At 40.9% G+C, this 27143-nt stretch overlaps 1 protein-coding gene across 41 annotated transcripts in view; it reads right to left on the reverse strand.

The window, feature by feature from the left end:
• Positions 1-27143, reverse strand: part of clasp2 (cytoplasmic linker associated protein 2) — a 79092-nt gene that overhangs the window by 45455 nt on the left and 6494 nt on the right. For 39 of the 41 annotated variants that reach the window (XM_036145084.1, XM_036145085.1, XM_036145104.1 and 36 more), the window contains 6 exons: positions 22315-22393; positions 18342-18445; positions 17720-17811; positions 16448-16523; positions 13775-13872; positions 9956-10026 (listed from right to left, as the gene is read on the reverse strand). In XM_036145084.1, coding sequence (XP_036000977.1) covers positions 9956-10026; positions 13775-13872; positions 16448-16523; positions 17720-17811; positions 18342-18445; positions 22315-22393 — 520 coding nt within the window. Of the gene's footprint in view, positions 1-9955; positions 10027-10543; positions 11006-11064; positions 11165-13774; positions 13873-16447; positions 16524-17719; positions 17812-18341; positions 18446-22314; positions 22394-27143 lie in introns of those variants that run through there. The other 2 variants (XM_036145121.1, XM_036145120.1) reach the window with 2 other exon arrangements.

Raw genomic sequence — 27143 nt, forward strand, 5'->3', positions numbered from 1 at the left:
AATGGATGAGTATTTTGTACCCCTAAAATAAGATAATTAGACATCCTGCACTTGAAATAAGATGATTGAGATGAATTGTTCCTATTTTAAGTGCAAAAATCTTATTCCATTGGCAAATCATCTTACTTACCTGCTTAAATCATGGACAAATACACTAATTTTAAGAACATTTTTAATTATTTCTAGTTCTCTTTTTGCAGTGTAGAAGAAGAAAACAGTCTAGATTAGTCTAAATTAGGGTAGATTAGAACAGGTTTTGGTATTCCCATTTTCAACAGTAAAGTTGACATTAAATATCTTCCTAAAGTTGTGCAGCCCTAGTCATAATAAATATGTGAAGTGAACGCACCATCAGTTTAAAAAAGGAGCAGAGACTTTAACACAAAGTTACCTGCAGCGTCTGCAGGTCAGTTTGAGCTCAGCAGATCTGACCTGAATTTTTCCAGGGAATGCATCAGATTGCGTGGTTAACGGAAAAATTTTTTTACGGAAATGTTCAGTTCAGCAGCGTGCAAGTCCTAATAAAGACTTACTAAACCCAAATGCAGCCTTATATGCTTTAGAAAAGAAAATGCAAAACAGAAGAAAAGCTTCGCCTTCACCCATCAACATTTTTGACTTCCATCTAAAGAAGAACAGAGAACGCAGCTCTCTCCTGTAACTGCGTCTCAATGAGATTTCCAGTATAAATAACAGTTTATTAAGAGTAAAATATTTCAAAGTTTAATTACTTTTTATTAAAATTATGCCAAAAAAAAAAAAAGGAGGGCAGCATGATTTTAGGAAAACAAAATAGTGACACTATTGTTCTGGTTGATATTAATCAATATTTCCATTGTTTTTTCCTCTCTGATGGATCAATAGCTCCATTAGATTCAGGACCGTGGTCATTTAAATCTACGGTCTTGGCATCAAGATAGGGCTGGGCCATATGCCTTACAATTAATATTGAGCAGTTCCCCTCGATAACAATAAATGGACATTATTGGGAATATTAGATATAAACTATTGCATGTCTGATTTATTTTTCATTTTTTAGAAAACAGAATAATGTAAAAATAAAACAGAACATCAAAAGATGCTGGTTTCCAGACTTTATCCAATACTTATCCAGACATGGAAAATGATAAAAGCAAATTCCGCACTGCCAAATATATCATTGGTATTCGTTATGTGGATTAGGAGTACTTGAAAATTAATGGTTTTGTCAGATCTTGCATTCAAACGGCCCTTTGCAAGTGTGGGGTTTGTTTTGTGATCAAGATTATGACTGATTATATTAGGCCTTTTTAAAACGAAGCTTAAGGCCCACTTTTTTAAATTAGCATTTAATTCAGACCTGGGTAATATGGTCTCTTAGGTGTTCCTCCTTCTGTCTGTTCCTTTCTATACATTTTTGTTATGTTATGGCGGTTGTACTGAAACACCAATTTCCCTCTGGGATTATTAAAGTATTTCTGATTCTGATCTGATTTTTGGAAGGCTCTTAATGTCTAGCAGCGCTGTACCACTACAGCACCTTTTATTGTATCTGTATGTTTTGTATGTCTTATGTATTGTTTTATGGCTCTATTGTAAAGTACTTTGGGTAACGTTCGGCTATTGTAAAGGGCTATACAAATAAACTTGATTGATTGATTGGCATTTCTGACAAGAACACGTTGAGCAGAATCCTTAACTTTAACAGGAGTTGCAGCGTTTTCTACGATGCAGCAGCTTCTCTTTTACACACAGGGGTCCTTCAACAGGAATAAAACAGAACGTTTGTCTGGATTATGAAAATCCCAACATTGTTTCCGTTATAAGTTCGCTTCAAAAGTGAAATTACAGCAAAAAAAAAAAAAAAAAAAAGAATAATCAGAGCAAGAATAAATATAAAATACAAAAATTAAATAGAGATTATTTCTTTATTGAAATGAACAGTTTTCTAACAAGACTCTAAGGTCATAATCAGCAATATGCATCAACGGTCTGAGCATTGATTAGCAATCACTAGCGATCACATGGTTCGCATCCTTCTTTTGGTTTTATCGAGTCAGACCCCAGGGGAGTGCATGCGTCTGGGGTGAAGTGCAGAGCGAAGACAACGGAGGAGGAGTGGATCCCTCGTAGAAGAGACTGAGCGCACAATGTGAGGCGTGCCACACACTTCCTCGTGTTGATTGTTGAATCGCTGATTATGTTCAGTTACCAAACTAAAAATGTCCTCCTGGACAGAAGCTGATGAAACATTAACAGTATTAAACGTGAAGCAAGTCCACACAAACTGACACACACACACCCACACACACAGAGATGAAGGCTCCCCATGCGCTAAACATGGTTGCCATGGAAACTCCAGACCGAGACTCCCCTCCTCCCTCCATTTCAGGAGAGCAATGGAGTGGTTTAAAATGTTTTGCCCAAATTTATTTCAAATATTAGGTGTGCAAAGCCCAGCTCTGTTCAAATGCATATCTTATATATAAAAAAATAAAACCAGCCAAAACAGATGATAGAAAAGAAGGCAGCTCTCCGTTATCAGATCTCAATTACAAGCTGACTCAGAGTAACTTGGAATCCATGCTGAAAGCGAAAAAGCTGATGAAGGCGCTATTAACAGATCTGCATGAGCAACTATTTTGACGCCCTGACCACAAGGGGGCAGCACTGGTGTTCTTAAAGGTCATTTGTGGGGCTGTAAAGCAGGCTGTCCAAAAGGTGATGCAGACTTTTGTATTTTCAATTTTATCAATTGATAGCCAAATTAAAACCTTACAATTTGAAAACTTTAAGTACAACACAATGTATTCCACTTTTAATAAGCATTTAAATTCTCTTTAATTTAATAGTGATCAAGACCACATGCATCCAATGACTTTTACTCAAAAGCAGACTTAGGTGCACCAAAATTTGCTTTTAATCCATTTAAATAAAGTTGGCTAAATATAGCAGGGGTGTTTAAAGAAAGAATGACCTAAATCCTGTTTATTCGGCTAAGAATAGATTTTCTTTTTTATATCGAGAACCGCATGAGCATCTTTTGAAAAGGCAAACGTGCAACACCTGTCTAAGGTTTTGTATCTACAATGATTCACACATTAATTTTCCTACAGAAAAATCGGACTTATTTGTTAGTCCCACAAACTCCTGTTTAAAAACCACGTTACAGGGAGTCTATATAGAGTTTTGTGCACAGATAGCAAAGGAAAACGACGATTGGAGGGAAGATTTTGTAGATTTGATCATTTGTTTAATTCCAAAAAAAAAAGCAGTAGTTATATGCAATAATAAAAAAAGACAATTTGAAGCCTCCAACCCTTATCAGTTTGGATTTGTTCCGCAATTGGTAAATCCTGTTTAGCTGCAGAGCTGTGCAACGCTGACTGCTCTCTCTCACGTTGTTCACCTGGAAATGATCCAGGAGGTTTTAATGAATATGAGACATTTTATTCTTTTAAATGGTTACATTTCCAATTTATGCAGATAGTAGGGGGAGTGGAAGGAGAATAAATTTTTTTTTTTAATTGTAACCAGCTTTACAAAGCTGTAATTCAGAAATTGCCGACAAAAATCTCCAATTGGTGCATCTCGCAGCAAAACGTGCAATACATGCAAGCTTCTCAACGAAAAGTCAGACCACTCCACATCCGGAACAGCTGAGAGAAAAAGATCTCAAACAAAGACGCATCCAAAACGCGCAGTCTCGGTTCCAAGTGGGGCGAAAGGGATGACCCACAATATTCAGAGTAAAGCCTCGCTATGGCAACCGGTCTAGCCTGGAAACAGGGTCACGGCGCTCTCTGCAGAGCCGGCGATGCACTGAAGCAGAACGGCCATGTCTGCATGAGAGGGTGAGTGTCAATCCCTGTCAAAACCCAAAAAACGACAGCCGTAGCTGCTGGCCGGTACGCGGTGCAATAAATATCTTTTATGCACCTCTCTTTATGAGGGGGCTAAGTGATGTCAAGTAATAGCTATGCCTAGAACCACCAGCTGACTCATGGTTCACATTCCCACACATAAACCCAGCAGGACCGAGCTTAACTTGTGTCCACACTCGTCAAATAAACCGTGGATCCAATAGCTCTGCCTTGAACTGTCCATCATTTGGCTAAAATAATGATAAAAATAGCTAGTTTCCTTTATTTTGACAGTGGTATTTTAAAAAAAGGGTCAGAACTCATCTACTAGTTATCCGTTTTAATTAAGTAGAAACTGAAATTGTGATAAAACGACTGATCTCTCAGCTTTAACTTTCGTCTTTCTGTAATATTTCTTATGTTTTTTTTCCACCATTCATAAAGAAAAGACTGCGCACATCCATGCACATGCTAAGGGAGACAACGGAGGACACCCCGGCCTTCCTCCACAGAGGCAGATGTTGTCCATCTGTGCCAAAGCACATGGATGAAATTACAAAAGGTTTAAGCCGACTTAAATTTAAAAACCGTATGCCGACAACATTTTCTCTGCGTGCCGAAATCCACCAGCACATGAGATTAAAGGGACATCCGCATAAGCAAACTTAAACTGGCATGGGACGAAAACGGTGAAAGGTTTGCTCCTTTTTGCTGTCTGGTTTTTCTCCTCCATTTCCTCCTTCACTCTGCTGCCGGCTCAGTGTTGCTCTCTGTTCCCGTCACGATGAATCGGGGAGAGGCAGTGATAGGCACAGCGCTGTGATCCGGTCCTCTGGCACAGATCTCGGTCCGCTTCCTCTTTCTCTCCTCAAAGCGAATGCCAAGAGTTGGCCTAAAAGCGAAGTGGGGCGAGGACGAGAGGGAACGCGTCCATGTGTCTGGGTTTTAACAGACGGAGTACGTTTTGTCTCGAACCGAGAGGTTGAGAGGCGGCAGCAGCTCAGTCTCATAACGTTTTCAATGTTACGTCACCGTTTTTGGATGGACTTGGAAACAAAAACTGGGAGAGCTTATTTGGAGTGTGGCAACCACAGCTTCTCAAAAGGTGAACATGCTACTGTAAGCAGATGCTAGCCCAAGGTTAGAGTCCGCTACCTTTACATGATTCAAGACATCTCCATATTAGAACATTTGATGCTTGCTCAGCAGGATCTGGGAAATCTCTCCGTTTTACTGTGTAACGGAGATTTGAAGCCGGTTTCTGTGGCGACAGCTCTGCAGGAGGAACTATCTAATGTGGGTCACAGTTTAAAAAAGATGAGCCGCTGCAGAGGGACGAATGGCGTAAACTACAGCCGCTAAAACAAACAAACTTTGACAAACTTTAGATTGCTGATAAGATATAATCTTACCGAGCACGGCCGGTTTAAAGAAACTAGGAAAGCACGTGTAAAGATGGAGCGAATAAGGCAACTCCAAAGACCAGGAGCCTTGCTTGCATTTTAGAAAACAAGAAGTGTTCAAAACCTCTTCTAGTCGGTGACTTGGAAGAGTCTGTTTTAGGTTTGAGGAAAAGTGAGTAATTGCTTAGTTTGGACCTGTCTGAGGTGCTTGAAAGTTCGACGGACTAAAATTACTCCTGCCTTAAACGAGTAAATCGTCTTTAGTGTCATAACTAGTGTTGCACCGATACCGATACCAGTATCGGACAGGGCCCAGATCCAGCACTAAAACGGTATCGGCGAGTACCAACAAATAGGGCACCGATACCATTTTGATACCACTTTTTTCAGGGTTTAAAAAAGATTATTCAATTATTAATGTAATTTTACTGTCTTACTGTTGCACTACTATTATACATGTTATAATTTCACGAATGTTGCACTATTTTGGCCTTTGAGAGCCAAAAGTTCATTCAACTATTGTCACCCATTCCAGGTAGGCAATAAAAAGTTCTACCACCCTATAAGTAGTATGCAGTTCTTCATATATACACACACACATCAATTTCAAACAGATGGTATCGGCCAATACTGCACAGCCAGGTATCGTATCGGGGCCAAAACAATGGCATCGGCGCAACACTAATCATAACCAAAAACAAAAATCATAACCAAGAGATACAACATCAGCACATCATTTTTGGCACTCAATTCTTCCTCAGACTGTTGTAAGCTAATTTTTCTTTTGAATTCTTCTACATTTTACAATGATTTTATATGGTAAATTAGCCCTCAATATGTTTTAATATGAATTTTAAACACATTTTTCTTCAACAGATTCCTTTATCCTATAGCAATTTATTTATATAGCAATTTATTTATATAGCAATTTATATATATATATATATATATATATATATATATATATATATATATATATATATATATATATATATATATATATATATATATATATGACTGTGATATAAACTTAAAAAGTTTGACAAAAAAAACAACAATATTTTGTCTTTGAGTCCCCACCCTTTTTGACCCAATTCCATAATTAATTAAATAATTAGAAAATGAACAGATTTATTTGCATGGAACATTGCATCATGTTGAAGCAGCTTTAAAGTGAAAAAAATCTAATCCTAACTTGAAAGAATGCCATTTTAAAAGCCTATAAGCTGTTGCTGTGTTTACATTACATTGTTACACTGACAAATATCTAAGGTAACTTACAACAAACTGAAATGTTGCGGGCCGTAATGATAAAACATACTGTGGAACCGAATCATGTAACCGTTACATGAATGAACTGGTTAAACTGGAGAAAGTGAACACTTTCACTGAATACTGTGGCTTACTTTCCCACTAGCTAGTTAATGTTGCCTGCTTTAGGTTTTCTACTGCAGGTAAACTACTTGTGATCATAAATCTGGAGCATCTTAACCAGCCTAATGATCAGTGCCTATCTTTGCTAGACCCTCTGCTGTTATCTCTACTGTGAAGGACTTCTTATCACCAGAGCAGGGGGAAAAACAATGTTAAAGAAAAAAAAAAAAAAAAGACAGCATCCCTTTAATTTAGCTCAAGCACAGTGTTTGATCCTTCCTGCAGGCTTTTAAGTGAAATTAGAGAGACACTGAGTAAATCGGCAGGTGAGCAGTGTGGGCCGATTTTAGGGCTGACCGCCCCAAATCAGTGATCGGCAGGTCGGAAACCAAAAAGGCCATTTTTATCCAATTCAAAATTATTCATACACCTGGCACATTTAGGATACAAGTTATTCAGGACTTCAAGAAGTTTGTTTCTGGTAGGAAATAACAATAAGACTATACAGGAAAAGGATTATTCAACAAAAAAAGTTTCAGTTTTTATTTACATATGATTAAAAGATGACATGACAAACTTGTTTTTACACCTTTCTTTGGTGAAGAGCTCCAAGTCTTTGAGGTTTGAAGGCCTCTTTGCCATTAACCTAATTTTTAGCTCCCTTCACAGATTCCCCATCAGATTTAAGTCGGGACCCTGGTTGGGAACTACAAAACATTGGTAATAGTTTAAATCAGAAGAAGTATGTTGGTAAAATTTAGATTACTCTAAACCTAAACAGGTTTAGGTTTAGAGTATAAACTAAGTTGGACTCTACTGTATACAAGATGGTTTAAAAACTATTCTGCAGCTAAATCTTAACTGAAATAAAAACAATGTTTTTGAACTGCTGAGCTGTGTAACGGTGACTGCTCTGTCACACACATAGTGTGACGGCCCCTCTCGCCTTTAATGATCAATGACAAAACAAAGGCTCATGACTCCCGCACAGTAAATGAATGAATGATTTATGAACCTTACACAAAACAGCAAATCCTAAAAACACAAAGTTGGACACCACTGTTTATTCTGAACAGATATTACAGTCTGTTTGTCTGTCACTACCTGATTGGACCACTGAGCTGTCCACAGGACTGCCTGACTGTAATGATGAAACTAGAAGTGCATTCATGTAAAGAGCCCCACATACTCTGGCGTAGTTCACTCTGTGGAGGCCCGCGCGTACTTGAGGCGTACTCAGTGCAGTCTCCGCGCATACATGTACGCGGTGTCACACCGCAAACTTCTCAGCGGCAAGAAGTCCTTACATCCGACTGTTTTATACGCGACACCGAGCTTGATACACTGAGCTGCTCCAAGCAGGCGGTCTCAAAGACGCGCAGCATCACTGTCCCTCTGTTCTCACTGACAGGTGGGAGTCTGCGGGAAAAGAAACGGCTCTAGGTGCTCAGCTAGCTAATCACACATTTTACCATCTGTTCCACCGCTTCGTCACACTGGCAGAAAGTGTGGGAATTGTAGGAATTTTCCACAAGAAATGTAGTCAACAGTACGCTTGACTATGGAGGGTAAGACATCTGCGGAGTCCGCGCAGCTCACAGTATGTCAGAGTATATGGGAGCCTTTAGGAAGCCCGCGCCCAGAGTACTCGCTAGCAACAATAAACCTAGTAAGTTAATTTAATATAAAAGTTACGTTTATTTTTGCCCCATGTTAGAAACAGAGCTGTGTAGTCCAGCTACTCAGGAGAGAGCTGTGTACATGAAGGAACAGAGTGATATTACACACGTGGGAAGAATATTTAGTGGATCTTATGATCCGAAAAATGCGGTGTATAAACCTTTTTAATCAGGTGATCTACCAGGCTACATACTGCATTTTCAAGTGTGCAAAACAAAAAGTTAATAAGCTACGATATGTATAGTACAGGAGTAAAATATGCTTGTGCCAATAGTCCAGCATTTTCCTGTGCATAAGACTTTTAGTGATGCAAAGAGGGGCAGGTTTGTAACTAGAGATGCACCGATCCAATCCGAACCCTGTGCTAAGCATATCGGCCCATACCTGATCCCATTCTACTGTTGAATGAATAAATCAGATACCTTGCCTTGTGAGTGAAGTTTTCAGGCATGAAATGAACATAGTTAAAAGAAGTTATGCATGTTCTTTAGCATGGTGCTTTTGGAGGTGCTTATTTAAATTTGTGGTGTTGAATTTACCAACCATCACCTCCATATCACCTCCCTCGCAACGTACACATTGCAGATGTTGCATGTTGCAGTTGGACTTGTTAACGTATCAGATTTGAAATGTTTCCAAATTGCAGACTTGTGTTTGCCCATCGCTAGCTGCTCTGCGTAGCCGGCATTGCAAACATAGAAGTGACCAGATCGCCGTAACTGTATTGCCGTGTATGGTTAATAAAAAAATAATAATGGCTAGATTGGAATGCTGGATCGGCATCAATCATCCAATATCTCATCCAGCAAATTAGTCAATATTGGAGCCGATACCCAGCTATCAGAACGGTGCATCTCCATTTTTAACTTTTGGGCTGCCATCCATTTTATTTTTGAGAAGATCTGGGATAAAATTATCATTCATAGCACTTAGAGAGAAATCCAAATAGTTTAAAAGCGGCATTGGCAAGTAAGAGCTTTGCAAACTTAGGAATCACAAACAGACCACAACATCTCTAACAGGTTATAAGTGACTCAAGTATGTTTCTGCAAACTAAACTCCCAACGCACAGTATTGAGACACATCTGTAACAAATAGATTTATTTCTTCCAATTATCACATCAGTCTGATAACATAATAATCATGCTGTATTAAAGTCACAATCTGGATCAACTGAATCACCCAATAATTAAAGTCTTGAATCTGTTCCTTCAAGCAAGATAAGCACCGTCACCACTCCACTGATTTTATTGTGAGCCCAAAGTAGAACATTTCTTCAAACTTAAATCCACACCTCTGCTAGAGAAAAAAAAGAAAAAAAGAAACATCTCAGCAGCAACATTAGACCTCAGTTCAGGTCTGGCTCTCTTAGAAAACACACACACACACACACACACACTAAACCATTAATCCTGTTATGTCCTCTTACAAGAGCTCATAGCAACAAACAGACAACCACGAGAGCATCTGCTGATTAAGACACGCACAGGAATCCCTGCATCCAACGCAGACACTCACAACCTGCTCACCATGAAACAAACTCACTACCTGACAGCAGTAAAAGCATCTTCATAAACAATGACTCGACTCGGCTGCTCTCTCTGATCCAATTGGGTGAAAAAAAAAAAAAAAAAAGAAATGAGAAATGGTACTGACCGTGACTTGGGCTTAGAGCCATGTTGCCAGAATTCAAGGCTTCATCAAAACGAGAAAATATCGTCTGTAACCTGGAGGGAGAAAAAAAAAAAAAAAAAAAAGAGACGAAAACAAGGTCAAGACAAAACGTTGACGCATGTTGAGCTGATATCTGAGGAGCATCAGTAAAATATGAGTTAAGCGATAAATCAGTCAGTCGTGATTGAGCCGGTAACAAACACAGGCGCTGCGGATCAGCCACATGTGGACACCCCCCCCCCCCCAACCTGCTCATCAATCTGCCAATATGTGGGTGTGTCTCATTGAGGTAGCATGAGTCTGAGAAACGCGCTGCTCACAGACAAACATGCAATCTGAAGTTCAATGCCCTCAGCCAGGTGCTCTCTGCAGAAAAACGAGGGAAACCTCGCCCCCGTTTTACAAGATAAAACATATCACTAACTTAACAACAAAAAAAAAGGCTTGATTGTTATAAAGCAGTGGCTAGTAGGGGGGAAAAAACAACAACAACAAAGAAAATTTAGCACGTTCCACCACATTAGACGTGAATAGAAATATAAAAAGAACAACACCCAACCCTCTACCTGCCTTTCGGTGTTTTGGCGTCTAGCCGCCGAGCCACAGCCGCGGCCACCGGATTACAAAGCAGCTCCCGATGATAATAATTAGCCGTGCATCTGGCTCCTGAGCCGTGCTGCGTTTTCAAGCGGCTCCCTTCCTGTCATGAGCATCGTGCCCGTGCGTTTTTGTAAAATAAATAAAATCAAATAAATCCTTTGCGTTTAGTCTTCAGCAGCTATTCGTCTTCCAATCTCCCAGCGGACTAATTTATAGGTCACTGTGTTGCTGCGCAACGTTGCGTTACCCCCCATGCTAGTGACACACTCTGGTCCTTAGCTCCCCTCGGCTCTTTGTATCCAACATGGTGCAGTGGCTCCGGCAGGGAGGGAGGCAAGAAGGGCGAAAAGAAGGGAAGGAGGGAGGGAGGGTGTAAGAGAAAGGGAGGAAGAGCGAGCCAAACGGCAGGAGACCAGAGCATGCCACAGACATGCAACAAAGATTCCCCCCCCCCCTCCTCCTACAGCTGCGTGGAGAATCAAAATACACACCAAGAAATATCTTGAGCTTTAAAAAACCGTCTGCATGACAGAGGTAGCCATGTGGGGTCGTCACTGTGACAGGCAGAGACTCAGTTACCCTTTTACATAACCTCCCTCCCAAACCCAGACACACACACACGTTATCATCTGAGGGGGAGGGGCTACAGGGCCGGCAGCAGAAAGAGAACAACATCGCTCCTCCCCCCTCCCCAATGAAACATCTTTACTTCTCACCCTACTTTTCTTCCTCTTTACACGTCCTCCTTAGAGGAACCCAGTTTTATTATGCGACGGTTTCGGCTGCCGGTGGAAACGGGTCGGATGACTCGTTTTCCTTACAGAGGGGGAAAATGTGTACATTGAGGCAGAACACTGAACTCCACCTGCATTCAGCCCAATTATAGGCTCATGGTAATCCCATGCTGTTGAGAGTCAAGTTGCAGGTCTACAAAGTTTAGCTCCAGTTCTCCAAGAACGTCAGTAAAACGTCAATAAAAGATAACTAGGATCTATTCCATTTAACAAATTTGGGGGGTTGCTGACATCTTATTGGGTTTCGAACTGTTTTATAATGACTACAAGACAAGACGGCACTTTCATCCGTATACCGCGAACTATGAAGAAATAAAAATAACACAAAGACAAACAGACTAAATATAATGGAGAAACAGTGCCAAAGGCCACTGAGAGAAGATGTGCTTTTAAAAGACTTAAAAAACAGGAAATCAAGATGTTTGTCTACTGTTTAAAGGATAGCTCGTCCAAAATTGCAATTTTTGGCCAATAAAATGCATACATGGATGTCTTTTGCGTGTAAAACCGTCACTGTGGCGCCGCCTTTCGTTGAACAGTGTACTGCATGTGAATTTTTCACCGTTTTTGGTATTGGTTCAAAAGCTTTTGTGATGTCACCCAGAATAACTCAGTAGCTCAGCCGCTGTGGAGTATAAAAGCGGCTCCGTTTTTGCGGTTTCTTTATCAATTTTCAGGTTAGCCATTTATTAACTTAGCATTCAGTTACTTCATTTAGTATTCATTTACCTTTTTCTAGTAGCCTCGATCACCCCTAGCCCCCCCGTACCCTGGACTGCCAGGCATCGTCTCTACAGGTGCATTTTTCCAACTATTGATGTGGGCGGAGTAAGGGGGTGAGTTACACCTAAAAGGCAACTTATTCCCAAGTTTGGGAGTCACAACTGAAGCCCGACCTTCTCTAAGATTATATCCAGTTTCTGAGACAACTATAAGCAGCTGGTTGGGTGACGCAAGGGCCCGCGCAGGAACATAAGACATGGAAATCCCAACGTTAAGACAAGTATCTCCATTCTTCAGAATAGACACACCAAGAGAGCCCTTTTAGTAATGCTAGTCATGCTAACCGCTAGCGCCAACTCTATCTTTATTTTAAAATATTAGTAAACCTACCAGCCAAAGGCTAATTAACTACCAACTAATTAACGACCAACTGCTCATGACAGGAAGGTAAGAAATAAATACTTCTGATAGAGAAATCGATTTTAACTTTACAAAAAGGCGGTGATTAGAAATTGGTTCATAAAACCTTGATCGCAGCATTTCTAACCAAATCATTAGTTAATTTATGACGCAAGGAATTTCAATTTCATGGTGTTTCCCCCATTTTATTTGTTGAGTTTTTTATTTTATTTAACATTCCCTACTACTTTACTCCAGTTTTGCCTAAGTTATGTTACATTTGGACACAGACCTGCCAAACGTCTTTAGGGACTATTTGAAGAACTACACTCAATAATACAAAAACTTAAAACTAAAGAGAATAAGAAGTAGGAAGACTGAACGTTTTATAGAGTAGTACAGCTTTCTCCCTGTTGAATCAACCAATTTCTCTCTAATTTGTTGCTAGCTCTACAGAGCCGACATAGAATCACACCACAACTTTCACCCTGGGACCTGAAGAAGAAATGCAAATATGCTCAACTCATCTGAAGCTGTGTTTCCTATAAGATAGTAGAAGATTGCTCGTGGTTTTATCTTTCGTATGGAGTTAACGAAGATATTACTATTGCAGTTCCCCTAACAAAAAAGTGAAATCATCACAGATGTCTGACTCCAACGTATAACCAAAGATAACAAAATAACCCCACATCAGCGCAGATAAACCCTCCACACACACAGAGTGTGTTTACACAGGAGACAGACCGCCTTAATATGCACAACACATGACACATGGTTGCAGCCAGCATTCACAGACACGCGACTCATGCTGAGGAGTCAGCATACAAGGCAGACTGCAGCTCAGATCTCACACATGGGAGCAGGTAGGGAAATGGGGAGGAGTCCGGCGTCACTCTGGGCTCTAAATAACACTTCACAGCTTCAAATCCACACACAGAAAAAAAAAAAAGGGACCAAAACCCCCTAAACCTATTTTAGATGACTTGAACGCTGTAGTTATCGCTCCCAATTCTGTTTCTCCACGCAGCGCCTTTGTACCCCGGCTGCCCCCCCCTCCCTCCCTCCAGCTTCCCTCAGTCAAACGCCATTGTGCTCTGAATGAAAGTGCTTCTGTGTGTGGTGGAGGACAGAGCGGTACACGGTGTGGCCTGGGACAGACCCAGTGCCAAGACCCCGGGAGCCACAGGCCAGTCACCGAAACACACACACACACAAAGCAGCAGACTTACTATCAGTGTGTTCAGAACAAGAGAGGAGTACAAAAAAACAAACAAAAAAAACTCACCGTGCAGCTGGAAGTCCTCTCTTTCCCAGGTCTATTCTGACTTTCTCTCCAACGTGACGATAAATATCCACTAGTGCTGTCATAGAAGCTTCGCGAACCTAAACATAGCAGACATCACCAGGTTAATAACACACACACACACACACACACACACTTATTCCATTCATTATCAACCCTTTCTATGGCCTTACTCCAACCATAACCAGTACATACCAAACCTAACCTAACCTTTAGGCACCTTATCTCTACTGCACACAGTTGCCAACATTACACTTAGTTTATGACCTGATGAATATCACATTGTTTGCATATTCAGACGAAGCGTTTTAAACATCGGCGCTCATGGTCCATTAAGGCTCCTCTCCTCTGGGAGACGTCTGATTCGCTTGTTCGACTGAACAGCGTTGCCATTGGGTAGCTGGATTTTTCTTGAAGGAATTCACTGTAACCGAGGCCGCTGATTGGCCGGGGTGAAATGTGGGCAGCTAATGATTGGGTAGAATGCAGAAGCACAACACAGCTTTCTACGCTCCCCACCGCTTTCACATTTACTCTGAAAGCCACATTCTGAGCTGCTGTGGGTGTTTAACAACTAGATGTTAGTGCAATGAAGCTCAGTGGGAGGTGTGTGTGTGTGGGGTGGGGGGGGGGGGGGGGGGGGGGGGGTACAGCTAAGCTCATCTTCTCAGTAATGACAGTGGTAATCGCAGCGCTGCCTCAAGATGTCTGCTAACACAATCTGAGCTGAGAATTCAAGACCCGGAGCTGCTGCACAACGAGGCCACAAAAGCAACAACAACTGCTTCTTAATAAATTTGTTCACGGTGATTTTAAGAAAATTTAAAAGAGAAAATCGCTAGAAACAGTGAAAAGTAAACTGCTAAACCTTAAAGAAAACGTTTAAGCTAAGCCTGTGGCAGATAATATTTGAACTAAAAGAGATGGAGGCGCCTTCTCTAAATAAAGAAAGTAACATGTCGCAGACATGATTGAAGAACCACATAGCCATGAGAGCTCAGCTTCCTGATTTTCTCTCCAGCTTCTTTGCTAACGGACTAGAGCAGACCCGGGTATCTTACAGGCCAGATGCTGGTTTGGCTTCTGACTGCTGATAATGCATCTTAATTCTGAGTTTAAGTGTAAACTCCACACACAAATCCAAGGACGATGCTATTATTTTGAAACGACAACAGCTAAATCGCCCGTTTTTCCTACATTAGCCTTCATGTATGCACTAATGGCGGCTCGTGCTAAAAAGAGATGGACGGACAAAGAATGTAGAGTTTTTAAAACAACACGTGGACTTCTAACAGCACCAAAACATGCCGTTACTGCAGTATTAGTGTGCAGATTAATAACATTACAAAGGACTGTAACAGAATGTGATAGTACAGGATTTGTCATTTACAATAACCATGAATTTTGCATGCGAATAAAATGTTCACCCTGCTGGTCCAAGTCTCGCACAAAGCGCGTCGGAATCAATAATATCACAACCGCATGACTTCATATCGCCCAGTCCGACTCTTAACTGTTTTTTTTAAAGAAGCCAAAGTCAGACTGTTGTTCTGAGGAATGAATGACTAGTTACTGGAAGTTAATTTAACAAAAAAAAAAAGTGTTTAGAGGGATCAAATATATTTCAACGACGCTGATCAGCCTTCAACAACAATCACATTTACCTCTACGGTCCTTTGGGAGGACGAATTGCTCACCGCTGGTCTAAAGCATCGGAGTCCCCCTAATCTCCAGTTTTAATAGTGTCAGTATTTCACAGGTAACCCCGTCTATAGCATATGGCTCTACAGCTAAAAATAGTCAACTATGTGTGTGGGATTGACTGGTCCAACGTTACAACTCTGGAAACTCTCTGGTTTTATTTACAGAGTCACGCCAATGATTCAACGCCACTCAAATCCGTTTATAGCTGGCAACATTGGACACAACTGTGCAAACCGTGTCTGACGCGGCAGCGCTGCCAAAACAAGGCGAGCGCAGCAAATTCTCCGGTCGAGTCAGAAAGAAGAATCCTGATGCATCAGATAATAAACATTTACATCTCATGTCATTTTTCTGCATTTTATTCTGTTTATCAGGCAGTTTTATTCACTAGGCTATGCGGCCTAGTATTTTTTTTTTAAGACAGCCAATGCGAACTTGCAATAAAATGTATTTTCTTTTAATATTGAAAGTTTACAAAAAAAATTAATTTAGCTAGTAAACAGTGACAAAAACAGACACCGTATAAAACATTTCCTTCACAAAACTCGTGCAGAACGCATTAGTTTAACCATGTATATGGATTTTAACTTGAATAAAGTGTTGAATTATTAAGTTAAATTGGTTTGGCCTACAAACACATAACTTCAGTATATCTACATTAATTTAGGTAATTTATGAGGAAACTACACTGTCCCTTTTAAATAAAAGAAAAAAAAATCTTACTTCATCCAACTATGATGCAAAAAACTAAACATTTTGAATAGAATCCAAGGTTATAACAGCAAAATGAGTTCCTTTAGAGTCCAACGGAGTTAAATAATACATAAAACATATCAAGCGATTAACATAATCTAAGTGATTTGTGCATCTCCATTCTCGCAGACAACTGTCAGCATAAATAAAGGAAACCCAACTCGCAGTCCTGCGACAGCATGGTGTTGCTCGTTTTACCTGCGGGTTCTGATCTCCAGTCAGAAGACAGAGATGAGGAACTAGTTTACTGAGGCTGAGCTGCTGGGCTCCGTACCTGAGAGACACAGACAAAAGAAGACAAAGTAAACAGAGAGACCGCAGTAAATGGCGAAAAGAACATCTGATTTGGCTTTAAAGGACAAAGCATAGTAGGAGGTATTTATTTCAAAGTAAACAAGAAGGTTTGAAAAAAAAAAAAAGCAAAAAAAAGTTGACCCAGGGACAAAGTAGTCTAGGCTCTGTAAACGAGATCATTTCCGTTCAGACTAAGAACTCGAAACTAGATGATTTTCCTGTTATTTCCCTCGGTTTCAGTGACCGTCGCCATCAGGCAGCAAGCTTATGACTTCAGCACAACACATTATGTTGCTTTCTGTTAGGGGAAAAATGCTAAAACTAGCACTAAAATTCAACAGATCCCTTTGTTGTCTGTGCAAACAAAGCAGAAACTACCACCGCCCAACACAGTGCAACAAACAAAAGTCTTTTTAATATTATTCCTGTAAACGCGTTTCTGTGACAAAAACCTTGGGAGCTTTCACAACCGCCTGGCTTACCGAGGCTAAAATGTCCCTGGGCACTCTGGTATCTAACCGGACCACAAATCTTCTGAGAATTAAGGGAGGAAGTGAGATCAAACTAATTCATAAAAAACAAGCGTTTGCGCCTGAAGCTTTGACACCGTGGAACTGCGATATCCGAGCGCTTTGCTTCACGTGAACTCCCCTCTGCAGAGTCGGAAACGGTTAAGAGGATTAATCCTGGAGACAGAGAACTCGTGTGTTTCTTGAACAAAGTGGGTCAGGAAACGTTGCACTGCAAAAAGGGAACTAAAAATAAGTTAAATGTTCTTGAGTAGAGTATTTTTCCTTCATTTGAGTAGGTAAGTAAGACTATTTGTCAATAGAATGAGTATTCTACCCCATAAATAAGCTAATTAGATTTACTACACTTGAAATAAGATGATGGGAATGAATTGTTCTTATTTTAAGTGCAAATATCTTATGTCATTGGCATATAGTCTTGTTTACATAATCAAATCAAGGAAAAATACACTAATTTAAAAGAACATTTTACTTACTTTTAGCTCCCTCTTTGCATTAAGTTTAGCACATTTCTCCAACTCTGCACAACATGCATTCGTTACATATATAAGGACATGCATTTGATAGAGAACACCAAAAATTAACTTCACAGCTCTGTTGTTTGAACGTGGCCCTGACCGCGTCAAAAAGGAGGAAGTTAACTCACGTGCTTAGTGTGGCGCTGAGACAGAGGCAGATTCCCTCTCGACTGCGGAAGTTTTTGTGTTTAAAACCGGGAGTCAGCCTTTCCCACACGTTCTTGAAGAGGAATGATGTCGAGGAGGACAAGCGTGTGAGGAAGAGAAGGAGAAGGACGTCAGGAGGAGCAAGAAGAAAAACATCCTGCTAATAAACTTGGCTAAACAGACCATGGAGCAGAGAGTTTGTTCAAGTAAACAACATTAAAGATGAAGATGTAGCAGCTGAAATTACCCTAACATCCAGAGGAGGGAGCCAAAATAAAGAGACTGGAGTGTTGAGAGCATAAAATATGGATGAGATGCTGGTTTGGTGCATCTCTACGCTCCAGCCTTGACATGAACTTTTGACAAATTAAACAAAACACAACAAAAAGCTAATTTAGTGCCGCCAGGTGAGCTTTAACTTAGCAAAAGACAAAAAATGATCAAAATAACTCCAATGTTTGGATTTTCTTTCTTTTCTTTTTTTTAGTTTCAATCAAGTCTCCGTCAAGACAATTTAAATTTTTTTTAATATGGCTGTAGCTTAGCAGCATCTCTCATCAAGCATCACAGGAGGTTTTATCTGCTCCTGTCAGAGTCTCTCACCATGGGCGACGCCGTCTGCTCCATCAGGCGAAGGATGAGAGCTTGGCTGCTCTCCCTGACCTGATCCTTCCCGTCACCCAGACGGTCCACCAAGGCTGGCAAGACTGCAAATAGAGGTAAAAAAAAACAACAAAAAAAAAAAAGAGGGGACGTTAATAAGAGTCAAGATGCTGATAAATCTGCTGTGTGTGTGTTAAATACAACAAAATCAGGCGGCGAATGATGCTCAACCTCCTGTTTGATTCTCAAAGGTAATAAAGACTGCCCCCAAGTGGATTGATTTTAAAAGACAATAACAAACAAGCATCACAGAATAGTCTGTAGGTTGTAACAGAGTAAGAAACTCAGTAACTTATTAACAATAGCCCCACAAACATAAGGCTTTGATGGGCCATGGAGAAAGAAAGGAAATGAGTAATGGAGCACGACTAAAATAACACCAAGGTCAGCAAACGCTTACATGTCAGCGAGCTCTACGTAACGCGGTGAGATAATGAAGAATAAAGAGCATTGAAATGGTCCAAACGCTCGGCTATCAAAGAGTAAAGAGACGCGCTGACAAATCAAGGCTGTACATTAGGATGTGTGGCATTAGCTGAATGAGATACAATCTATCACATTAATAACAGTCTTTATTATTCATATTAGTCATTGCAACATGCATTCCAATGAAATTTGCCCCCTGCCTTTAACCCATCCCCTTCAGCGAGTGGTGGGCTGCTACTCTGTGGCCCCCGGAGCGCACGTTGGGGCTCAGGGACCCAGAAGGGGAGTCTCGAATTTGAATCAGGGAACCTGCGACCCGCTCTAACCACTGGGCCATCGCTCCCACCAGACGAGGAAAGCGGGAATACCAGTTTCAGAGGGCCGCTTTATTGCAGGTCTATGAATTTTGGGTAAAGAAAAATGGAACAGGCCACGGTAACAACAAGTCAGTGTTCAGCGGGTCACCTACTTCCAGTATTCCTGAGGGGTTTAGAAATGAATTTGGAGGAGACAAGATGTTTCTTTTCAAAAGGAAACTATATTTTCTACAGACAGGTCTGCTGTTTACTCAGGCTGCGACTGAAACAAGGAAGGATGAGATATGCTACCTTAAGAAATGCTGACAGCCTTTTGGAAATCTCAAGAGTTACGGTACGAGTCAACATTCTCCAGGAAACACAGACAGAACCTGAAATACACTAATAATTACGCTTACCGCACCATTCGCTAATACAGGCCATTCGCTACAGGCAGCTCAAAGAATCAACTCTGTAAACACCGTGCCTTCGCTTTAAATGAATAATAAAACCATGACATACAATAATTTCTCTCACACACTGCGTGACCTCACACGCTCTCCTTGTATAAATCAATAGAACATGAAAGGACAGGCCAGAAAAACAAAAGGCTGTTTAGAAACCACCATAAAAAGAAAGCGAAACCTGTTTAAAACTAGCATAAAGTGAAAACTGCCCCAAACAAGACGCTGGAAATTGGCCATAAAACTAAAATCAGTGCACCTCTATACAATCTAATCTGATACTAGTTCAAAAACAAAACCTATAACCTTTTTTTTTTTTTAAATGTTCCATATTTAAACACAGGATATTCTAAATATAATCAGATACCAGATATAGAACCTAAACATGGTCCGCTGTTGTTTTGCCACTTTACAGCAGCTCACACACACACACACACACACACACACACACATTCCCTGTCCGAGACATCAGTGGAGGGAGTGACGGAGTGACGCAACCCGCCCTTTAACTTCAGGGTGGAAGTTATGCTGCCACAACAGCTGGTCGCCCCGGCAACAAGGACAATACCCTCAAACATGACAGAGAGAGGAGAGGAGAGGGGGGCGCATTGTCAAAGTGAAAACGTACACAGACCTAACATCAACCCCGCTGGTAGATGACGGGACCGCCGGCCAATCACGGCCCCCCGTCTCCGTCCCGTCCGTCTGCGCACACCAAGGCATAAAAGCGCGGCCGAACAAGGCCGCCGCGTTTCACCTCCGTTTCCACTTAAGACAGTTCGGGGGGGGGGGGGCGACTTAGCCGGATGGCATGCAGCACTTTGTCGCCGCGCACGCATGTACACACAGACTGTAAATTCAGCAGCGGCGTGCAGTATGTCAACCCAGGGAATCAATACAATCACTCAGGCTGAATGAGCTCATCATCCTCCGCCTTGTGTGTGTGTGTGTGTGTGTGTGTGTGTGTGGGAGGAAGCAGGGCGATGAAGAGGGAGCGTTGCAGGGGAAAGATGAAGTCAGACTGAGGAAGGGGGGTATTCCAGAGCCTGCTTTGAAAAAAACAAAAATTGTTTTTCTCTTTTTTTTTTAAGAATCAACTCTGAAACAGACAGTTTCATAACAACAACCCAGCTTGGCTCAGCAGTGACCTTGACAATGACTGGATAGAGAATATGTGTGATGGTCGACTGCGCAGTGTGCTGATGAGTCCGGTAATCCTGGAGTGGCACTGCGGGGTTCAGCATGTTTGCTGGTGACAAGATCGAGTCAGACTTCGCGCTGACAGCAGGTCTCACACACACACACACACACACACACAGAGAAAACAGGCGGGTCGGCACTGACAGAACACACACACACATTCCCAATGTGTGTGAAATCTGATGCAGGACTCAGCCTCTAAGGTCATTAAAACAAGGCGCGGTTATGGGGTGTAATAGGGTGACCTACAGCAGGGCCTAAGTATAGAAAAGTATAAAGAAAAGGAGGGGGGGGGGGTGCTGCTGGAGCGTTTAGGGGAAGCTCAAAGTGGAAGCGAGAGACTAAAAGAAAAAGCCGGTTGCTGAAAAGGACAGCAGCTGTTTACAAACTGCAGCACCTCAGAACCGACGGGAGCAAAGACGCTGCTTCGGTTGTTGTTCTTGTCCGTTGATACCACTGAGCTATATAATACACTGGAGTGCTGATTTTGCCGAAAAACTGAAGTCACTGGCCGCCATCTTGCTACTCCCTACTCTCACAGAATCCCATAGGATTTGGCTCCAACAACAAGCAGTTTTCTGGCTGTGTGAAAACGTTTCACAGGTAATTCTACAGTCAGTGGATGTTCTTACACTATTAACTACTAGGAAATTATGTGCTAAAATATTTTACATGCATATTTTTTATTTATTATATATATTATATATTATATATATATATATATATATATATATATATATATATATATATATATATATATATATATATATATATATATATATATATATATATATATATTTTTTTTTTTTTGTATATTGTTATTTATATATTTATAAATGTTATATATATATATTTAAATAGATGAAATGCAAAATATTTCAGCACATGACTTTCTCAGTACTTGATAGTTTTAGAACATAGCATAAAAGTATATGGCATTTGACATTTTTAAAGTTTTAAGCTCCCCCTGAACATGAGAAAATCCTCGTTATTCGATGCTGTAGCGCACATATTCCCTAGTTACTGGGGGAAAATAGGGAGTACCAATATGCCGGCCGGTGGCTTCACAGTGACTCGTTCAAACAGCGGGCGATTAGCACTCCAGTGTATTATATAGCTCAGTGGTTGATACGGGCTGAAAAGAAGAAGGCGGATTTGCGCTCGACGAACGCTTTCTGTCGGCGGACGGAGACGTCCGGCCGCACGACACGAGAAAAGAAAGAGGTCATTATAATCACTTTCACAAGAAAACTGAATGAGAAGTTTGTCTTGGCTTCAAAATGGGTTCAGACTGGTTTGTTGGTACGTGTGCAACGAAAGCCGCCACGAAACCTGTTTCCACTTGTTCTGGACTCCAACAATGGAGCACGGCCTGCCCCGCCGTCTATCTGGATCCAAGCTAAGCCTTGGATTCCAGAAAGAAAAAAATAATAATCTAAAAAAAGGATGTCTAAACTTTTAAAAATAGCTTTATGCCGACACCAAATCCAAAACAAAAAGAAAAAAAGAAAAAGGGACGACTCTTACCTGTGCCAAGGTATCCTTTGAAGCGTTCTCCCATTCGATCCACAAATGCACCGCAGATGTCTATCCCTAACAAAGCCACCTGCAAAGCACAGCAAAAAAAAAGAAAAAACAATAGTTATACCTGCTTCAGCTATTTCCCCTCCATTTGTCCCACATCAAACCAACCTTCAAGCAAACACACTGTAATTGTAGGTTTACACTCTAAAGCCAGAACACTACACGGTAGGGGGGGGACGGTGATGTGGACCTGTGTTTGCAGCCAGTTTCAATATACGTTACAGTCTATGATTGCAGCATTTGTCACTGACTTAAGTTCTGGGTTTAATGGGTTTTAGTTTTTAAAGCAAATATTTCTAATATTTTAGATTGAATGAGTTTTATAAACGTGGCAAAACAGTTTTCATGCGTTTGTACGGGCATCTGTTGTGCCATTCTTGGCAGTCTGAGGCTTTTATTTAGTTTATATCGATATCGTATCGACCGAAATTAAGAAATATATCGTGATAAATATTTTAGGCATATCGTCCAACCCTACTTTCCAAACCAACTGATCAAAAACCTTCATGGATCTGGCTGGATGAACAATCCTAGAGCAAGTCTGCATGTGATTTTACAGGGTACTGCGAGGTGCTTCTTTAATCTGGTTGGCGGAAATGATCGCCGGTGACAATCACGATCCACATTCATTTTTTGCGTTGTTGCTCACAGAATTTGTGACGCGGATGAGCTAAAAAAAAAAAAAGAAAGAAAAAAAGGCAGTAACCAAAAAAGTTGCCTCAGATTTTAAAGCAACAGCTTGTCTACAGACAGTAGCTGCCATGCTAAAAAGACAAATCCACAAACTACTCACAAATTCATCGCTGCAAATGTTCCGCATTATAATGTTATCCATATAAAGTCGTGTTTTAGAAGTACTGGCAAAGACCTAGTGTCCTTTTGGCAGCATTTTGACCCACATGTTCATCAGATGGCAGAGCCCCAAAATTAACCTGACTGTGTTATAAGTCTATGAAAGATTAAAACCTTACAACACAGCAATAGTTTTGTTTATTAACCTTTTTTGGGGGGGGGTTGTACAGCACAATATTGCACAGAACTCCAGGCACCACGTCATCTCACAGTTACAGCCTCGTTCCTTTAGCTGATCCAAAGCGGACCCGTCTCCCCCCTCAGAACCCATAATCCATGCTGCATCTTGGGATGTGTTCAAATATGCGGATCCTTAATCTCCCACTCAAAGACTGTGCTTGCCAAAGATCCCAGGGAGGAAAGCAGCTGTTTGGAGCAACAGGTTTGCCTCCTTAAACGTGATTCCAGGTTTTGGCATAAACTCCATAATATGCCGCCGTAAAAGAATTCAACTTGTTAGCCAGTGATCACTCTGCATAGTAAAAAGAAATATGTCTGATCAAGAAAAACCTCACTGCTGTAGCGCAATTATGCACAACAGACCTTTAAATCTCCTACACACTTGGCAGGATCTTTTATAGGGCTGGACGATAATTCAATATATATATATATATATATATATATATATATATATATATATATATATAGATATATATATATATATATATATATATATATATATATATATCTATATATATATATATATATATATATATATATATATATATATATATATATATATATATATATATCAATAGATGTGTGGTGCGATAGCAAAAAAGACAATAAAAAGTTCAATAGAACAACAGTTTTCATTTCTTTTGCATTCTAGCCGATCATGTAGAACTGTAATACCAGCACATTATAAGCCTGGTGGCCCGCTAGGCTCAACTCGCCCACCACCAGGTTAAGCGCCGTTTATTTTAAATGCGTCGATGTTTGAGAGCGACATCAAATGGCGAGTAAATGTTCCAACGGGGAGAAAATCTCCCAGTTGAAATAGCTAACACGCTAGCTGTTATTAGCTCGTCGTACACTAAGGCTACGTTCACACTGAGGGCCTCAATGCTCAATTCCGATTTTTTTGTGAAAACAGATTTTTTTGCGTGGTTGTTCACATTTCCAAATATATGCGACTTGTATGTGATCTCCTGTGTGAACTGAATGTGTTCAACCGAAACGTCCCGCATGCGCAGTAGAGGACGCGATGATGTCACATGTAGCAAGCGTCCTCAGTGTTTGCAGACGTAAACATGGATTATAATGCTGGCGCGCATTTTGCAGTCATTAATTTATTTTCTAACCAGAGCTTTCTCTCCATTGACTGCTCTCCTCACTGTTGTCCACCATGGGTGTCGTCTTTCTTCCCGCTTCTGCATAGCAGGACGCAGAATAGTGACGTTTGTCGAGTATCGGTGATGTACAGGTTGGATAAATGCGACCCGACCGTACAGACACAGGTCACATTTGAAAAGATCAGATACGTATCGGATTCAGGACCACATATCCAAGTGGCCTGGGTCGCATTTGAAAAGATCTGATCTGTGCTGTTCAGACTGTCATTAAAAAGATCAGATCCAGGTCGCATATGGTAGGGGGAAAAAAAAATAAAAAATCGGAATTGGGTCACTTCAGGCTGCAGTGTGAACGTAGCCTAAGTGGCGCCCCTCCTTTGAGCCGCATGACGCACCCTGTCCATGTAAACGTAGCTATTGGTGCTGGACTCGAAATTAATGTAGCGTACCCTCCTAATCTCCTGAATTTTCTCAGTGAAGACGCTGGCAAATTTATTCGAGGTGCGGGTGGAGCGTAGCTGAGACGCTACAGACACTGAATGGTTTGTTAACCTGTCGAACGTTTTCCATGGTCAACGAGTTAAAAAGGCACGAAAAAAAAAGGTCAAAGCACTTTTTATGTTTTTTTGTTGATGATTTAAAAAAAAAAAAAAAAAAAAAGATTCCCTTGCATTCTTCAGCTGTAAATTAAATCTGTTAAGTCTCTTGATAAACCCGTAATCTAGTCATTCGCCACCTCCATTCTAGCTTTAAACACTCACTTTTTACCAGTGGAGCATATTTCTTCTTACCAGAGACAACCTTCACCTTAATGGGAGCAACAGAATCAGTGGGGAGAAAACACTAAAACACTAAACTTGGTGAAAGGTCTCGGGCGAACTGTCCTTTAAAAAGCATTTTCCAATAATGTCTATTTTATATATTGAGTCAATGGAGACAACAAAGATAACAAAAAAAGTGACCAGATAGAGCTACAGCAGCTACAAAGAGCCTAGAAATGTTTAGACCCTTACTCAAAGCCTAAATATGTCCCCATTTATGCATTGCTGGCTGTTTAACATGCTGAGTCAAACCAACACTTTAAAGTACACCAAATGGACGTTGAAGACTTCTAAAACGAAAAAGGCAGTGGTAGTCGACACAAATAACAGCTACGTCATTGGGGAGACTGAAAAAGTTCACACTGGGTTTAGGGGGGCCTGTAAACGTCCGCAAACACGGTTTAATATCATATCCCTCTGCTGCGCTTCAGCTCCTGGAATGCTTTTGTTGGCAGCGCTTCGGTAAAACTGCAACAGCCAAAAGAGAAAATCCATTTAAAGATTATTTGTCAGACCCGGTCCAGCAATAGGATCGGAGCTGGAAAGCTGTTTTTTCCCCTATTTTGGTCAAAGGAAGACTGAGGCCAGGTGACTGCGCTAAAGAAGAAGGGGGGGAAGGGAAGAGGAAAAGACAAGGACGTAATAACAGAACAGAAAACCAAAAATAAAAAAACACCTGGGGGAGCAGATGCAACTCTTGGGTCACACTGAAAACCGTTTTATACAGACGTTATCCAGGGGGAAAATGAGCATGAAGGGGGAAAAAATAAAACACACGACTCATGATGGAAATATCCCCTGGGCTTCTTCTGCCCCTCCTCCACCCAACAAGCACCCACAACCATCTGCTATCATCTTCACGTGGAGGATCAGGGGAAATGACAGAAGGGAAGAAATGGTAGGGGATGTGCTTGTTATCAATCTTAACACTAGCATAATGAGTGAATAGGAGGTGTGGTGGATGTGCTTTGCTAAAGTAGTCATAGCCGCTGAACTTTTACACCGTTTCTCTGGTAAAACCACAACGGTGAATAGTTACTTTTGGGGATTTTACAGTTAATTCAGCAAACGAGTGAAAAAATAAATGGTTTTTAACTTCTTTTAACAGATAAACATGAGAAAAATGGTTATTTTTACTCCCTTTCATAATGTTACCCCTAAATAAAATCCAGAGCAACATCTGAACAAAGGAAAACTGCTTCATAATATAAGTGTCATTTTGATATTCAAGGAAGATGTGCCATAAATGTAAAGGGGAACTACCAAAACTAGACTTTCTATTTAAAAAATTGCTCGTATGTATTTTTGTCAAGAGTTATTCAGCACCACAGGACGTAGACCCCTGAATCAAGCAGAATGCTAGTAGTGCATAATTCAAGAGGCCCATGGTAACTCTGGAGGAGCTGTACAGGTCTACATGCTCAGGTGGGGGAATATGCAGATGGATAAGTAAGTTATTAACAGAGCACTCCACCATCCTTGCATTGCCTTTACAGAATAGTGGCACTTAGCACACAACTTTTCAAAGACAACCATAAGAAGTGCCGTCTGTAAACAAATAAGACCTAAAATCAAGAGAAATACTGAGACAAATCATCTCTTCAGTAAAACATGGTGGTTTGGGGTTGCCTTTGTTCAGCGGCGACAGGAAATGCGCTCAGAGCTGATAAGGAGGGAATTTAAGTACACGGCAATTCTAAAAGAAACTGTATAAAATCCCGATAAAACACATGGAGTTTGTATCTGTAACCTAACAGACAGCGAAAACCTTCACAGGTGCAGGTGATGGGACTAATGAAGAGGG

This window comes from Fundulus heteroclitus, chromosome 13 (assembly GCF_011125445.2).
Source record: "Fundulus heteroclitus isolate FHET01 chromosome 13, MU-UCD_Fhet_4.1, whole genome shotgun sequence".
NCBI lineage: Eukaryota > Metazoa > Chordata > Actinopteri > Cyprinodontiformes > Fundulidae > Fundulus > Fundulus heteroclitus.